The 18,532-nt window shown below is 39.5% G+C and overlaps 1 protein-coding gene across 1 annotated transcript in view; it reads left to right on the top strand.

Moving 5' to 3' along the window:
- Nucleotides 1-3,060, top strand: part of LOC134538615 (cadherin-related tumor suppressor-like) — a 54,136-nt gene extending 51,076 nt beyond the window's left edge. Inside the window, exons 2-3 of the mRNA XM_063380046.1 lie at nucleotides 288-478; nucleotides 2,979-3,060. Of these exons, the coding sequence (XP_063236116.1) occupies nucleotides 288-478; nucleotides 2,979-3,060 (273 nt within the window). The remainder of the gene's footprint in view (nucleotides 1-287; nucleotides 479-2,978) is intronic.
- Nucleotides 3,061-18,532: the final 15,472 nt, after the last annotated feature.

The following is an 18,532-nucleotide window of genomic DNA, read 5'->3' as shown; positions in this document are numbered from 1 at the left end:
TTGCAATTACCGTCACTTGCGCGACTTTTTACACCCGTGATGTTACATTAAGTGAATAAGTAAATAGAGTGATATGTAAATATATAGTGATGTAAATAGAGTGAGGTATAAATATACAGGGATGTATATATAATGTATAGAGTGATATATAAATATGGAGAGTGTCCACCTGCAACAGCGCACGGCCGATCGCTTCCGCAGTGTCCTCGACTTGAATGACGAGTGTTCGACTGGAATGACCTCGATCCCGGAGTGATGTAACAAAGGGGAGATATGTTACCCGGCAGTGGCGGAGCGAGCCCACGCAGCGCCTCGGGGCAGGCGCCTGCTCGGCGCAGGAGAAGGAAAGCAAGGACGTCGTCGGTCGGCGTGGGAGGCGAGGCACGCGTGTTAGCGCCGCGCGCGGGTCGTGTAGCGGGGCTGTCCCGGGTCGCTCCGGGGAGCTTCCGACAGAGCTGAATTTTGGTAGAGACCTTGGGTACTCCAGTATAATTATTAAAGTGCCAAAAGTCCCCATAGATCCCACGTGTGCTAAAAAAAGTTATTCAAGGTCAAAGGTCAAAATTTTCTGTTTTTTTTTTATTTTTCTCAAAAAATTGTAAGTTTTATCAAAAATACAGCCCAGACAAAAATTGTAGATTATAAAATTATCTAAAAAAAAAATGGCCCTGATACTTTTTTCCCTAAGAATCGCCATTCCTAAGATATCGCCATTCTAAAAGTTGAAAGTTATATTCTACACTATACTCGTCCGTGCACAGAACAACTATGAGATTTAAGCGGTGGCCGCAACATTTAATTAAAAAAAAAAAAAATGTAAAAGTGTAATAATCCAAGTCCCTCAATTTGTACTGGTTTCTTAATGTAAAAAAAACCCCCTGAAAACACACCTTTTAGCCTTTGTAACTCTTCTAAAATTTTATAAAAAAAAACTACTTATCGGCCCACAGCGAATTATTAAATGCTTTTCGTAAACAGACCCCACTGGGATATCTTGGGTGGTTTTCAAATCGCGTGGTTTTTTTCCTGAAGCTCTTCACACCGTGTGTGTGCCCCGGTAGGCGGGGCCCTTGACCTGAAATAAGCGAAGATTTATTCGTAACCTCAGATAGCTGTATCTTCGTAGTAGAAACAACGTCGGGTTCCAAATTTCGAGTTCTGTGTTACGTTCTGAACAAGGTAAAACACATGCGGAAGGGGGGGGGGGGGGGGGGAGAAGGTTTATGCTGTAGACTCAAAATGTTTGTCAATTTTTTGTTAATATAATAAGATTATTATTTGTCGATTAATGTTCAAAGTGTGTGAACTCAACACCCGCAAACGTACGATGATAACCGTTAATTTACGAAGACCCCATGACAATTTATAACCAGCATTCTTCGTAAAATTTAGTTGAATATTTGTAACAGTGTAGCCTGGCGCTGCATTTAGGGGGCGCTAAATTTTACTATAGATATTTACTTGAATATCGCAGTGTTAAAACACACACAAAAAAAAGAGGGCAGATGGACAGAATTGATTGTTTTGAAAGCTACTTACTGATACATGCATATCATCAAATATTTAAAAACCGGTATTTTTCGCGTACTGCCCAACTTGCGATACATTAAAAACGAAATACTTGAAATAAATATATTTATTTAACATATAAGTTGAATAAAAAATATCTGGGATAGTGGAATTAATATGTGGTGGCGATATGAGGTGTCGGGAATGGTTTTGGTTTGGTTGGTTTGGCTAATAACGTGAGCCCAAGATGAGTTCTCGCCCCGGGTGGGAACTAGTTAGTACCTGTCATTCAGGTACACACACAAAAAAAATTTACGAAAACAAAATATTGTTGCCTTCTTTAATACAAATACAGGTATGATATACACTAATCTGTTAAATCTCACAACAGCTTGACAACAAACAATTGTATAGTTTATAGTTCGCGCATGCGCAGATAAAGGAAAACAGGTGTTTTCGCGCGGCTGTACTTCTGCGTTTGCTTTTTATGTAGTTTTTAATTTCTTTCAGTATTGAGCTTTAAATAGTCAAGTCGACGGAGAAGTTAATTTAAAGATTACGAAAATATCCATGTTTATGGAATAAATCGAAGGAAGAATGTGTGTAGATGTGCAGGACAATGTCTGGGATTTGATTCCAAGGGAATGATATTAAACTGAGTTGAATTGATACAGAAATAATCCATAAATTTGGTTTTATCCTCACTAGCAACTGTTTCTTCAAATGATGAAATTCTTTTGGTTTTTGTATTAAATTCATGATCCCATTTATTTTTACGTTCACGTGCTGCGAGAGCCAGCAAGAATGTTATCATCGTCGGAATCATCACTGGAATACCCACGGCATGCGTCTCTCCGACATCGCGAACTAGACTGTCCTGTCTGGCGCCTGGCTACCTGGCGCTGCGGACGTAGCGAGCATAGCGCAGCTGTCTGTGTGGCCTCGGCCGCCGCCGATTCATCATGTTGCCATCCGGGGCAGTAAGCGTGGGCGAGGCCAGAAACAGAAGTTTCTACAACTCGCCAAGTGCATAGTAATTCAGGTGCACCCCACACATTGGCGAAGAATCATTTGAATCGACGGCGGGGGTGCGTGTCTTTGTGGGATAGGTTTGGCACACGGGCCTGTGTGTGCGCTGGTATAGGTTGTGTAATGCTATAAAAGTTACGTGTGCCTAATTCGGCGGGGGAGTGAAGCTCCCCACCAGTTAGATCGTCTAACTGGCGTGATGTAGTGTCGTGTTGGTGTGCATTAGAGGCTTGTCTGTGTGCTGTAATTTCAGGTGACCTAGTGAAACTCGGGTGTGGTGTGTAGTGTACGACGAGCCCCTGGGAACACACAACATGCAAGGGTAGTTAGTGTGGCCTCGGCTGAAGAGTGATCACATCACCTTGGCTATGGGCTGTATCTGGCCCTGGAGGAGGATGTGGAGGGGTGTGTGTTTGGCGGAAGGCACGGCTTCCGTGCAGACCTCAGAAGTGGCCGGCGCGGTCTCCGTCCTGGGTGGCGCGCGGCGACTCTATTACCCCCGCCCCTCCTGCAACCGTCTAAATTACCGGCTTGCGCGGCGTAATAGTTTGCCTCTGTGATGACATGTAACCCCCTCACCCCCACCTTTTCCCTTCTCAAACCCTCTTTACCCCTCACCAGGCCAACGCCACTGCACTCTGAAAACTTTTTTTTGTACGACAGAAATATTCATTTAAAATCACAGATATTTGCAAAATTTGTAAATTTACGTTAAAAAGCAACTGTACCACAAATAGTCTCCGCAGATTCTTACCTGGGCATTTATGCATCGTGTCGTCCCAATACATTCAATAGTTCAAGTAATTTGTGAACCGTTTCCTGAATAGCTTTCCAGTTTTAATGGCGCACATAAATAAGCAGAATAAACAAAAACAAAACCGTAAGTATTGAATATTAGTTTTTTTTCCATTAAAAATATATATTTGAATGAAACATCAATTAAAATATAAAATTATGTGCCAATTTTTGTAAGAAATGCTCATGTATTACCTGGAAAAACTTATTTCATACATGCAATGTGATTTGAAGAGCGAAATTTCAAACTGTATAATAAATGGCTCCGGTAAAAGCGAAAAAGATTTGGAAAAGTACTAAAGCCCGGCTTTGGACATGATTTTCGACAAGGAATTTGATTAAAATACAGCCCATATCGTTAAAATTCATCAAACAGTTAATACTATACAGTTTCCCTTGGCTTTGTGAGCTTTGTTTGCGCCATCCGCCACAGATGGCAGCACCGTGGTTACACATTTCCGTTCCATTCACGAAATTTTTCCTTACGAAATGTTATATTGGACAGTGGAAACTAAGTAAGAGTGTGGAAACTGCAGTGGTGTAGTAGCCGCGACGTACTTGGGTCTCTCAGGGCAAGATGATTCTGCAATGGGTTATCGACGCCTTCCGCAGTATTAGTGGTAGACAGACATTACAGCTCACAGTCCTGGACTTAAGCAAAGTACTACACTGTCAGCATGTTATGGCTCACAATTACCAATTCACTCAATAAAGTTTCTGTGTACGTTCAAGACTAATGTAACTTTGATTGGGTTGTAGTGCTTATTCTTCTTTAAGAAAATTAGCTTATTCGTACATTTTCGCTGTTACTTTTAGGCAAAGAAAATTCGATGCATTACTCTAGCAAAAATTTCTATCGGGCGAGACGCTGTTAGCTTATGTTAGTATTTAACCACTAAAATAAAGGTACATTAATTAAAAGTTTTCATTATGATATAATGTTTATACTATTTTTGGTAATTATAACATAAACTCGTTTTCGGTTTGCTTGACTTTGTAATAACGTGTTGCCCTCAACGGAAATTAAAAATTTTCGTTTATCTTGGAGCGGAAATGTATTTTATTATTTTTAAAATCCTTTTTAAATTACTAGCTAGCACAATTCTAAATTAAAATTCGCCTTTTACCGGGAACATTCCTAACGTTTCCAACAATTTTTTATATATATATATATTTTTTTGCGTTGTTTCTGAGTTTGCATGCAGGTACGAATAACCTAGAGCAGTTCTTCAGAATCATGAATATGAAAATCGAACTGAACTAGCAATTCTCAGAACAATAAAAAAGAAAATATCCGTGGTCCGTTCGTTCGCACGCAACCCATCTCTCTTCTGGACCGTTCAAAACGGCGCCATCATACCTGGATTGTTTTTTATTTTGCTACAGGATGTTTCAGAATTACTGATACATACTTAAAGAGAGATTATTTTAGAAGAACTATTGTAATCCTTGATGGGCTGCAATAACGTTTTCCTGCCTATTTATAGCCCCGATATGCCTCATACACAGTCTTTAGACTTTTTTTTTTTTAACGAAATCATTAAATTATTGACATAATAACAATGTATGAAAGACAGTTTGAATAAAATAAAAAAAAAAACTATTAAAGTTCGGTTTGCTTTTGTGGAGCAAAATCATTACTCAAATTTTCTATGCGTGAACGTTGGAGTTCTAATAGTTCCCTAATCAATAACTAGTGTATAATCCAGCTATAAAGGACTGTATGATGATTGTACTCGTAAGCGACCCCGTCCTTCATGAAGTCCTGGCCGCGGACGTGTCGGACGCGCGACTGGTTATACGACCCGTTGAAAGGGCGTCGCGTCCGTCGCGATCGCCGGAGGAGACGGCCCCGGACTTACGACCCCCGTCGTAAAGACCCCCTCGAGTGTCGCGGGAGTCGAACACACGACCGTCCAGGCGCAGAACCCCCCAGTCCATCGTCCCATCGTCCCGGGCGTCGTAAACATCGCTCACAGCAGCCCCGTGACATTTCCAGTCCGTACGTCTCTTGTTTCTCCGCCGCTGCTCGTCTCGTCGGCCCGCCGGGCTGCGTCCAAGGCCAGCCGTGCTGTACTGCCGCGGCGGCAAACATCCGGCCCGCCCGCCGCTACGGTCCGTGGCGAGAACATCGGCCGCTCGCCGGACTCAGTCCTCTGGTTTACAATCAGGGGCGAAGCCAGGGGGGGGGGGGGGAGACCCTTAGCACCAAATCTTTAATTAATTTCTTATTCATAACTCAAACAAATATCATATTAAAATTAATAAAAATTTTACCATTACAATATTTAAATTTAAGAACTGAAAACTGCTAAAATAGCATTATTTTACACCTTAAATTCCAAATTTTCCCGGGAGAGGACCCCCCACCCCTCGCTTTAATACGAAAGGGGGGTGGGGGCGCATGCTTCTTAACACCCCCCATACTCAAATCCTGGCTACGCCACTGTCTACAATTATAATTAATAGCCTCCCGTTGAGGTTTTCTTTGATAACTTCCTTGGTGGAAGCTTTCAATGTGAGTGAGTGGTTGTTGAAAAATACGCTGTGAACCCGTCACACTGTTGTGATTCCAGCATCAGTCGAAAAGCAACCGACGCGAACTGTCCTGTCATTTTTTTTTCGTATTCAGCAGATACATGAATACATAGCCCTACGTATTGTAAATTTACGAAATACTTTTTTTTTTAAATTTTGATTTATACCTATTATGAGGGGGCGGGTCCTTCCACTGTTGAACCCCCAATCCTCTGTGAAAATTCCTTGTGAAAGAACGGGATTTTTGACCATCCGACTGGTAAAATGTGCGACACCTTTAACTCTTTCGATCCATTTGTCAACTGAGGTGGTCAGTTCATATCTTAATGCTAACATGGATTAATTAAACTTTGAATGTGTGGGTTTGATGTAGCCTACATTCTAGTCGACATAATTCTTTAGTGCAATGAAAAAAATGTTTTATAAAGTTATGTTATAGTATAAAAATTATGAATTCATATGTATTATAATTGTATTACAAATTATTATTACATAAATCATAAAAATATTCAATGTAATTTAAAAAAAATAAGTGATATCTTTTAAAATGACAAAGTGTTACTGAAAGTATTAAACAAATATCTGAAATCTGTAACCGTATTCAAATATTTACTCTGAAACTGGTCAGCGATTTTAAAACTCTTTCATAATATAATTAGTGTACTATTTGATTTTAAAAATATTGATAGAAACCGAAATAAGGGTTTACACTTTACTAAGCACTTAAAACACGCCTGGCTGAAAGTTCAAGAGATGATTTTGTGTTTTATTATTTTTGTAACAAATGCTTGTTACTGTCAAATTCATAGTCATTATTCTTATATACTGAATTTTTTGTTATTTTCTCAGTTCTTACGAAAGTAATTGAGCCATATACTGTCACGTATTGTGTAATTGTAACTGTATTGCAAATTCAGGGGAAGGTATATTAGATTCCTTGCACATTCTGACAGAGTTTAAACGTAATATTTAGCCTCGGTAAGAGATCACCCAACTTAATTATTACTCGTATCGATTCTGTTGCATTCTTTAAAGTTTTCTGCTCCTGCGTTTGTGAATGTTGTGTTAAACTGACAATGGTCGATTTTTTTTTTCTAGTTTTATTTCTGTAACGATATTCCTGAGTAAGACGAGTAAGACTAGGCATTGCTGGTTGTTTGATGATCATTCAATGGGAAAGATTGATTTGTAGCAGTTTCATGGACTGACGCCATTGCTGTCAGTCTGCTTGTGCCGGATGACGAGAGCAGAGATGTCAGTTCCCGAAACGTCGCAACTACTTTGTTATGCTCATCTTGGGGGTCGTCTGTTGTCGCTGTGCTGTCCAAGATACAGTTCTTGTTGCAACTATCTGTACGTTATCAGCTCACTGCGTTCGCCTGCGTTGTAAATTCCTAAATTTCTTTCACGGAATTATCTAGGTGCGCTGTTAAAAAAATTTCACTTTAAATTTACTAAGATCGCTGGTTACAAATAATCCAGGGATCTTCGTAAATTTACCGTTATCTTCGTAAATTTACGGGTGCTAACTTAATTTACTTTTAACATGGAATCCATTAACATTATATTGGCATACCAGCAGAACATTCTAAAACTTCTTACGAATCCTGAAAAAAAAACCACTTTCCTCATTTTTACCAGTTTGTTTCCCCCCCCCAAAAACAGAACTCAGAAGTTGAAACACGGCCTAGTTTCTGCGATGATTCAGTTATGTGAAATCACGAAGAACTCTTAGTTTATTTGAGGTGAATTCTTCTTTGAAAGGTCTGAAAATCTACTGTAATCTCTAAGAAAGAGTGTGTGTAGCATTTGCATTTGACATCAGCTGATACTGGCTTGTTCTCAACATTCTTGAAGATTTTCCTATGACGACCCGTGTGAACTAACAATGGCGCATGTCCATGGAAATTGCTTTAAACAAACAGGCAGGCATTTATAACGCCTCGCGTAAAATTGACGAACTCCCCAGACAAATCGTAAATATATATTTTTTTGTTTTGTTTTGAACGCAGCGGTTTCATCGGAGGGTGGGTTTTACAAGAATAATAAACCACGTCCGCTGTAATAAAATCGTAGTGTGGTTTACCACCTCGCGATTAGTGACGTGACCTTTAGCTCGCGATGTTCGTACGGTGGGCGGTGTGAGTCACCCCCCCCCCCCCCGAGGGGGGGGGGGGGGGTGCTGCAGGACTTACGCCCCTGGCGTCAGTTGTCGTCGAGGGACAGAGGTGAGGGGGAGCAGATAACCAATCAGAACTGCTGCGCTCTCAAGTTACGTGTTCGCACGCAGAAAAATTCCTTTGGAATCCAGTTGCCAAGAAATAATCTGTAATAGGTACCACAAGATATTTCAACTTTGTAAAGTACATTGCTATGGTTATTTTTGCACATATGAAATGTGTTTCTCGAGAAATTCGCACATAATTTTATGTTTTAATCGATGTTTCATTCAAGCACAATTTATTATGCTTATTAATGTGTACAGTCAATAGTGGCAAGCTATTCAGGGAACGGTTTACTATTGGAGGTACTGGGACAACACAAAGCATAAATTTCCGGGTAAGAATCCAAACCCATTGTTACCTCGAACACTATTTTTTAGTGACAGAGCTGTTTTCATGTAAATGTAAAAATTTACAAGTATCAGTAATTTTATATTAATATTTCTGTTCCATTTTCACACAAAAAATTGCAGTGCATTCCCGCGCGCATACACATACCTTTAAACATCCCGAGTCAGATGCCCCCCATAAATCTGCGTTCGTGCACCTTCGGATATGGATGTATCTATAAATATCTGTTGTAAAAGTAAAAGTTAGGTTAGGTTTGTTACCCTTTCCGGGTAGAAAGTTTGTTCAGGTTTGTTCAGTTAGATAAATGATACGTAAAACCGTTGCTAAAGATTTAAAATTCTCGCAAAAATTATTATTTTTTATTTTTTTATTTTTATTGGTCGTGATAGTGTAGGTTAGCTCACGTCTAGGTGATTGCGATCAAAATGAAGTGTTGGTTAGGTTATATCAACACCATTTCAAGCACACTGGAATAATCTTGTTCAAAAGTGTTTTTTTTTTTATTCTGACCGCGAAGTTGCACGAGCGAGAGGTGATATTTTCGTGGACCGATCGGGAAGGAGAAAAATGGGAGGAGGAGGGGGGGGGGGGTGTCTGTCAGTGAACCGTAAGCTTCCTTAACATTAAACCGAGGTGCATGGGCAAAAATACGTAGGAAATTCCCGCGGTGAAGGAATGGAGCGGGGTGGCCATCGGAAAACGTTCATCATTCCCATTACAAAGTTAAGATTTTGCAAGCGCGAGTGGCCTCCTTAAGGAGGAACCTTTTTAAATTCCTGAGGGTGTTGGTTGGGGGGGGGGGGGGGGGTGTCTGCCGCCGCAGTGGGTCATCGCCACGCCTCTGAGACCAGAGGGCAATGGTCAGCGACGACCGCGAATAGCCGTGAAAGGTTTCCGATCGAATCGTTAGTTGAAGTCTCCTCCCTAATGCTGGGTTCATAAACTACGCAACAACACAATAAATGCAGGACACATACAGTAAAAAAAAAAAAAATGTTAGCGAGTCTTTCATTAATTTCCAGTGATGTGTAACATATAACCTCGGTAACTAGCACATCCAAGTTTTCCGAGCTATCAGCACGATGGAAGGAGCGTGAGAAGTAAGCTTGGGTGGAAGAGGGAGTAGGGGAAGGAAATACTTATCAGAGGGGCGCGTCCAAGGCGGTTCGATGTGGACTGCAAGGTCCAAGCTCCTGACCCCAGCATGGTTGAAACTTTCTTCCCCGACCAACACTTCGTCCTGGACCATCCGCCTTGGAACCTGCCTGCTTTAATGCTTGCAATAATTCAACACCACATGAATGAACCCAGGTTTTTCCCTGTGTCTATGCAGGTTTTACCGGGGCTCAACTTAACTAGTCATAGTCTAGAGTTAAGATACGTGAGTTAGTCATGACATCAATAGTTGCCATGGCTGGCCAATCCCCAAACAAAGAATGCGATGCATGCTTTACTACCATTTCCGCGTGGTTGAAAGCCGTATATGGTTCGACCTAGGACGCACTTAAAGTCTTTCCTAACCCAGACCCCTCCCAAACAAATACAGTTAGTTTTTAGTTAGATTATCAATAATAAAAAAATAAAAGTGATATACCCTTTCGAAATATGTTGAACATGAAGTTCTTAGCGAGCGATACGTATATACAATCACCAGCGTCAATACTTTGAGTGATTTTATTTTATAACAGCCGAGGTGTAACTGGGCCGTACCAAAGTTGGCACAATTTGGATCCGTAGTAATCCTCCTATTTGGCTCTGGCAATCCCGTATCGAACAACGAGTTTCCATCTAAGGCCCGTTCTACAGTGGCACGGAAACGGAGACGACGGATCACGTAAACAAAGATGGATATTGCGGAACAGAGAGTGTTTACAAAAGCACGCAGACGGAGACGGACCAGTACGGATTAGCTCTTCCGTTTACGTCGCTTCGTGAGACCAATCGAAGACGAGTATTTGGCTGCGGTGGTAGCCATGTTTGTTTATGTTTTGAATACGTTTAAACGTGTTTCAAGTGCAAGAATATTACTTTGCAGTTTATTTTTACTCTAAGTGTGAATTTCGTCCGTGCTATAATCTCGAAGCATTATATATTTTATTTGTTACATTAAAATTCCGCAAGCTTGAAATGCAATCTCATTCTGCTACGTTTCCGGGCATTGTGGAAGCAGCAGACGCGATACCGACGTGTGCCTGCAGATCCGTCCCTTGTTCCCGTGCCGTTGCAGACCGGGCCCAACTACGGAGAACGGATCGCAAGACGCTAAACTTGCACAATAGTACGACAGTATTTCATAGCATGGACAATGTTTCAACTGCGTACTTCATGGCGTGTGTTTTTTTTTTTAACAGGTCTATTGTTTAAAAAAAAACCGTCGAGTGTTGCGAATCGTTTCCACGCAATTTTCCGTCACGTGGGTGTGCATGCCCGCTGGAGTCGCGATCCGCCTGCCACTTCTTCGCCTTGGACCATTCCCTCCCCCTAGTCCCGCGGGCTCGTGGAGGAGGGGAGAGAAGGGAACTGCGCGCGGACCTCCCCTACCTTCCCCCGCTGCCCCCTCCCCCCCTCAGGGTAAACGGTTATTACCGGCGGTCATTCGCTCTGCGCGCGCACGTGCGTTCTGGTCTGGTCGCGCGCTCTTTGCGGCCCGCGCCACGCCGTTGGAAACTGCAGTGGATTCATTCATTAATTTATTAATTTATCGACTTTATTGGTGGCGAAGTTAAGGGGATTGGTGCACCAGCATCGTATTAAAAAAAACAATATATTTGTTAATGATTCAGCTACTAGAGAAGATTTGAACCATTCTGGTGTAAAATTATTTTTTTAATTTTTTTATTTTAATTAAGTTATTGCTGATTTTCGGGAATTTTTTAAATTCAAGCTTTATTAATAAACTATAAAGAATTCAGTGGTAAAACTTTCGCAGATAAATTTTCAGACACGGGAGATATGACTGTGACCATTATTTTATCTGTAATCATTATTAATTTAACGTATTTACAATTTTAATTTTAATAAATGAGCTGCTACGAAATTGCGTGATATTCATTTGCGAATTTAATAACATTCGCGTTTTCATTTGTAATTCAAACGCCAATATATCTGTCGGCTGAATGATTGACTTTATTTTAGTCTTTAGCTTATTGCAGTCGGACCTAAAGTAAAAACGTAGCTGTAGAAGTTTGAGCAGCGTGCAAGCTCGGATACGAGAAATTATGGAGCGCGCTGGACAGTAGTGACACCTTGCGACAGTTTCCCGAACTGTTTGCAGCCAGTGTTTTCTCTCGTTCCCACCCTGCCTCAGCTGTCTGCTGTTTACGAAGGGGAGACGGGATTTCGCGCGAAACTGATATGAAGGTCAACGTACTCATTTTCAGTAGATAAGAGAACGTGTTTGGTCTAGCTCGGCGTATAATTGAATGGTTATTCTCTGTTATTATTTAACACAGTGATTTAGCTAGATGTTTTTTGTTGTAAGCGTGAGATTTATTCAGGAATAAAATGCCGAAGAAACCTCCACCAAGCATAGTACACAAAAGAACAAAACTATCGAAAGCCATTAGAGCGCTTAGAAAAAAGAATAAAGAAAGATAAGAGATTATTTTATTATAGCTTTTTTACCATACATTTATTTTTCAGAGTGGCGTATGTACAACGCGATGGACGCGATGCGACAACATAAAGATGTGTAAAATTGTAAACATGCTTTTTTTTTTCCAGCAATGCGTGAACCATTCATAAACTATACTCAACATGTATCCGTATGATTACGTTTGAATTTTTTTTATGACAGGCATCAATGTTAACAAGTTTATTAAGCCACAATATACTTTTTTTCAGAAAAATAAGTGTAGCAGAAAACACTCAACATAGTCTCACACAAAATCAGTTTACATGAATGCAGTTTTAAGAAGTAAGCTACGTAAATAATAGTTAAACATTATTTAATATATGCTGGTAACGTTTCCAAAGTATCAGCTTCGCCTTCATTCACGAACAATATTCGTGGCCTTATTTATTTATTTTGCTGGCGTTTCGTTGGTGACTGTTAGGACTGCAAAATTAGTAAACATTTTTCACCCTATCCTGAGTTAACTCTAAGTGTGCGCGGTTAGATGAGGACCAGATGTGTATCATGCTTACGCCTTTACACTCTACTCAGGGGTGCCCACAAGGGGGGGGTAACGACGCAGACTGCGTCATTAAAATTTCAGGGGGGGGGGGGGTGGTTAAAAGACGAGAAAAATGTATATATTATTTACATAATTATAGCTTCTAATGTGAAAATACGATTCTGGTGCTTTGATAAATGAAAGGGGTCTTGTAAATCAAATTGGCAACCCCGCACTTTCCTCAACAAAAGCAGTTTGGCATCTGTCGGTTCAGGATGGAAATATTACCTGATATTACCAAAATTATTATTAGAAAATCAGTTTTAATTAATGCAAAATGTGATAAAATATAATACTAAAAAAGTATAATATTATAAAATAATTGTAAATCATTTAGAAAATGGCATAAAAAAATTCGGGGGGGGGGGGGCATAATTAGTTTAGGGGGGGGGTGAGTCATAGTGTTTGGGGGGGGGGAGGTGGGCACCTCTGCTCTACTCATGCGGGTATTAACCATGCGCGTAAGGGCGTGTTGCCAATGACCTGTACGATAGTCAATCCTCTACGGACTCGAAAAATGTCACCTGCTCATTGGCTACTTGACTTGTGACAACTGTTTGTTATAATGCCTGTGATTCATCGTTGATTTTGTTAAGGAGTTTTCAGGGATTCAGAGCCTCCCATTTAACTGTGGCCGAATTGAAGAAGCAGTACAAATGTTACATGCTTGAATTCATAGCGAATGGAAACCACAAATATTTACTGATGTAGTGGTTGGTAAAAAAAAATATTATTCGTATCGCGTCCATCGCTTCGCGCCATGGTGGCTCCTATATTATATGGATTTACAAAATATAACGATTCATTTACGACACTTAAGATAAGGTGTGTAGGATTTTAAGAATTCACTTGAATTAATATTTAAGAACATATTTCAGGATAACTTGTGAAGACGCTCGTACAGACGGCACCGGTTGTGATGATTCATTGTTAGGGACACCTGTATTTCGAGAATACATTTCGTGTCAAGGTATTTCACAAAATGCTGTAGCTTTTCTCCTGTGGTTATTGGCTGAGAGCGGTGAGAGGTGTCGTCCCGCTCTTGACGAGGCCAATGAGAATGTGGTCACAGTACTGCTGCACCCTCACAATTTGCCTTTCCTCTTATAAAAAGCTACAGTATTTTGTGAAATACCTTGACACGAAATGTATTCGCGAAATACAGGTGTCCCTACTCATTGTTACCAGAGCAGGGGCCATCTCGTGTACACGAAGTGGCATGCGAAACCTCAACACAACTCGAAAATCAGTGAGTGTTACATTGAAATGTGTCCGCTACAAATGTTCAGGAATTATAATTTTGAAATCGAGTAGAAATATTTCTGCAATTAGCATTAGGTATATTTTAATAGACATTGAAAGCGAATCATTAAGTAGCTTCAAAATCCAAATACCGGAATACAGATAGTCTGTAACAATACAGACCTCACCGACTAGATATGGTCCAGATTGTTAATACTAACACATTTGAAAAAAAACTGACTAGTTAATGAATATGTTGAAATTTTGTAAACTTGTTACTTAAGATGATTGGTGATGTAATAATGTCTCTTGGAAACTACATAAGATTTTAACTGCTTTTATTTCTCCATAAATTCGCAAATCACCATGGCGGCCAATTTACGATCACGATTTAGTTCTTAAATTTTAAATTAGTTTATTTGTTGAGAGCCTGGTACAATGTATCTGACCACTAAAGCGATCCGAGCCGCGTAGTGTATACTACTGCGAGGTTGCAGAAGTAGGCTCGGGTCGGGACGAATTTCGCTGTGAAGAAACAAAGGTTTTTAATACATAGAAAATTATCCCAAAGCCGAAATTTGTACAGTAGTAGAATGAACATTTATTAGTAACACGTCAAAAGTGTAAGTACTGCCGCAAACCTTGTGTGTCACACCGAAAACGAGTAGTTAAGTCCAAAATTAAATTTTTTTGCAACGATCCACAATAATGGATATTGCAAATGCAGTTTATGGAGTAGACCTCAGTATGGAACCCAAAATAATCTAGAAACATTGCCCTATCTGAGGATAGTGATAAAAAGCACAAAGTTTAACATGTTTCTATAAAATAGACCTTTTAAATCATTAAAGTTAACGAATTCACTTTCATTCAATTTTAAGGAAATATAAATACATCTTACATAAACTTAAAGAGCCCAACGTGGAAATCGCTTAAAGTAATCGTTGTTGCATATTTATTCATCTTTCAATTGGTATATTTTTTAAGTGTCTCATACAATTAGTCTGACTACTAAAGCGATCCGAGCCGCGTAGTGTATACTACTGCGAGGTTGTCGAAGTAGGTTCGGATCGAGACGAATTTCGCTGTTAAGAAACAAACATTTTTAATACATGGAAAATTATCCCAAAGGAAAAATTTTGTACAGTAGTAGAATGATCATTTCTTAGTAACACGTCAGAAGTTTACCGATGAAACTTTGTGATCACACCAATAAATGAGCAGTTGAGTCCTTAATGATAATTTCTACAATGATCCACAAAAATGTTTCGTAAATTTAATAACTTTAATATTTTTTTAAGTCGGTTCTCATTATGGCACCAAAGTAATATAAAATAATGTCCTACATGGTAACTGTGATAAACACCTCAAAGTTAAAACGTCCTATTATTAAATTGGTAATTTTAATCATAAAAGGTAAGAAAAAAAATATATTTTTTATAGAAATTTGACTACATGTTACATAAATATGTTGAGCGTAACGTCAAAATCACTTCATAAATATTGTCTGTGTGTTTTTTTTTTTTTTTTAAGGTTTAAATGTGTATATTTTGAGTGTCTGGTACAATAGTCTGACCACTGATGTATTTCAAGCTGCGTAGTGTGTGTGCAGCAGTGTTAAAGTCGCTCGTGCTGGGACGTTTTTTGCTCCAGAAAACTAAGGTTTTTAATGTATGGTAATTCCAGACTGAATTTTACTCTGAAAGAATAAAAGTTTCCTAACTGCAAGTGATTTTTGCTGCAAACGTAGATAAAAATCTTCCAGGATGCAATTTGCATAGATAAAAATGTTAGTATGATCGACTCTTTAATTTCTAAATTATAAATAAATAACAACAATAGAACTTCCCGGAAAGTTGTGATAAACTGACGATATTGCGCGAGTAGCAGACCCGTACGTGACTACAGAGAAAGGCTATTTTCCTTGACCGTTAGGATTTCTGGGACGAACACCCTCTCACAGCTGGGGTCATAAAATACGGTCAAACTCTTGCAAAAACATCCACCACCGCTCTTTGCCACTAGCAATTCAACGAAGTAAGCTAGGCGCAGCACTCCAATGAATTAACTTAGAAAAAAAATTACTAAATATGTAATTCTATCAATACATTTTACAACACAACTTATGTATTATTTATTTTCTGGAAAAAAATAATATTATCATCCGAATTATGTTATAAAAGTGACAAAACTCAATAAGCACATTAACGGTGTATCGTTTTCTTCAATTGTTATATAGTAAAATAATTTCATACAATTAAATATATATATATTTTATAATATAGGCTACATTAAAATTTTGCACAGTTCTGATCTAAAATAATATAATGTATTAGAAATAAAAAATAATTATATTTTTTGGTATTAAAATAATTTTTAATAATAAAATTTTTGTAACAAAATACGAACACACATATATAAAACCAGCGGTCCTCTAGAATTTTGATTTACAAGTTCCAAGCAGAAATTGTTTATTGTTAATTTTATTGTATCAAAAATGATTCATATATAAAAAAATAATATGTATATCTCAATAGATGTAACATGAATACACCCTATCATATGCATTAAATATATTTTAAGTAATCCATAAATAAGACCAAGTTTATTGAGTGTCGCAGTACGCAGCGTGTTTCAAAGCCCGCCGGCCGTGAAAGATCAGTACGGCCGCAGTACACTGCAACGCTCGGGCAGCTTTAATGAGGCAACTAATTATGCTAGACTCTTTATAAATATACTATATTAAAGCTAAAAGTATAATTAAAAACATTTATTTAGACATTTTTTCGCATTGGGCTCTTCAAATCGGTGTAAATCGTATTTTTATCTGGGTGGCAAAGATAAAAAAAAAATATGTCGTGAATTAATCGCTTTATATCATATATATTAAAAATTTAAATTTTTTCTAACATTAATGGGTGTATTAAAGTTTCTAGATTATTTTGGTAAGTTTATGGACAGTCTAAATTAAAAACTGTATAAATGGGTAGCATTTTAATGGACTGATGCAAGTTGCTGTCACCTAGGACTTAAATGCAAATTTTCGGTGATAACGCACAAGGTCTACAGCGGTAAACTTTCGGTATGTTATTAAGCATAGTCAACTCTACCACAGTACAAAAATTCAGCTTTGGACAAATTTTTCACAGGTTGTCGTGGTTTCCTGGAGTAACATGAAAGTCTACGCGGGGAAGGGCGGCTACCTGATCCGAGAATGAAGGATAGGGCGAGATGGGAAGCGAAGATAAGAGCTGGTTGGGTGTCCGTGTTGGAGAGAGAGAGAGAGAGAGAGAGAGAGAGAGAGAAAGAGAGAAAGGCGATATTGTGGAAGACCTTCGAAAGATTCCCGCTAGATGGCAGGCCTCAGAGCTGCAACATTCGACAACCTCCCCTCACAGAAGCTCTCTCGCCACTAACTTGCCAAATCTCACCCGCTAGCTTATATACGTGCTGGCTGGCCATACAGTAGTAATAAACAAGCATTTATGAAACACTTAAGCTCATTTCCAACAAATTCTGACGAATGACTGTTTTTTGTCCTGCACCAATCCCCTTAAGGGCTCCGCCTACCCGGGCACGCACACGATGCGCAGAGCTTCAGGAAAAACAACGCAATTTCAAAACTACTCAAGATATCCGAGTGGGGTCTGCTTACGAAAAGCATTTTAAGGGTTCGCTGAGAGCCGAAAAGTACTTTTGATTTCGGATTAAGTTTTTAAACTGTATTTTTAGAAGAGTTAAAGTGGCTAAAACGCATGTTTCAGAGTAATTTTTAGGCGTAGAACAACCGGTACAGATTCTTGAAAGCACTTGAGGGACTTGTATTACACGTTTATCTTCATTTCTCCGCAATATAATGTTACGGTCACCGCTTAAATTTCACAGTTATCCATTGACGACGAGAAGACTGCGCATCAGTTCAGAGCCTTGCGCTTAGACGAGACACCGCGCTAGAAGCACCAGCGAGCGTCGCGCTTATCATCCCGCCTCACTGACACACATACAACCCCTACGAGGCGGGCCCCTTAAGGCGTTACGCCGTTTCTTACACCTAACCACATTAAACATGTACGTTTCTATAAATCAACATTGCATATCAAAAGTAAAATAATACTTGATAATAAAACAAACTTGAATGTAAACTAAATATACAAAGACAAAATGTACTCGAATTTGGCATACACACCTGCTGAAATGTAATTAAAGGTTAAGAGCCATTAGTTGCCAGTATGGTATAGTATAACATAAATACCATTCTCCCACACATATTAACTCTCTCACACACATTCTTACAGCAGGTGAGTCGCGTAGTTATCATGCTGAGTAGGTGTTTCTTCAGCGTGTGTTTGAAGGTCGCTAGGTTCTTCCAACGAAGAACCCACTTAAAATGAACGAAGAGAGTTGTTCCGCAATTTCTCACAACCGAAGCCTCGTACAAACCACACCGCATTTCGACTTCCGAGATCTGTTTTTTTTAAGTAATGCCATGGCTGGCCAATCCCCAAACGTAGCACACGCTGCATGTTTTGCTACCATTTCTGCGTGGCTGAAACCCAGTACGATCAAGCGCATGGGCTTATATCCCGGGGGGGGGGGGGGGGGGGGGGTGGAGGTGGGGATTCCCCTCACTGAGGGGGCCCACGTGAGCTTGCAGAAGTGTGACTGTGAAAC

Source organism: Bacillus rossius, chromosome 13, assembly GCF_032445375.1.
Source record: "Bacillus rossius redtenbacheri isolate Brsri chromosome 13, Brsri_v3, whole genome shotgun sequence".
NCBI lineage: Eukaryota > Metazoa > Arthropoda > Insecta > Phasmatodea > Bacillidae > Bacillus > Bacillus rossius.
The sequence above is the reverse complement of the archived record's forward strand: the minus strand, read 5'-3'. Positions and strand labels throughout refer to the sequence as shown.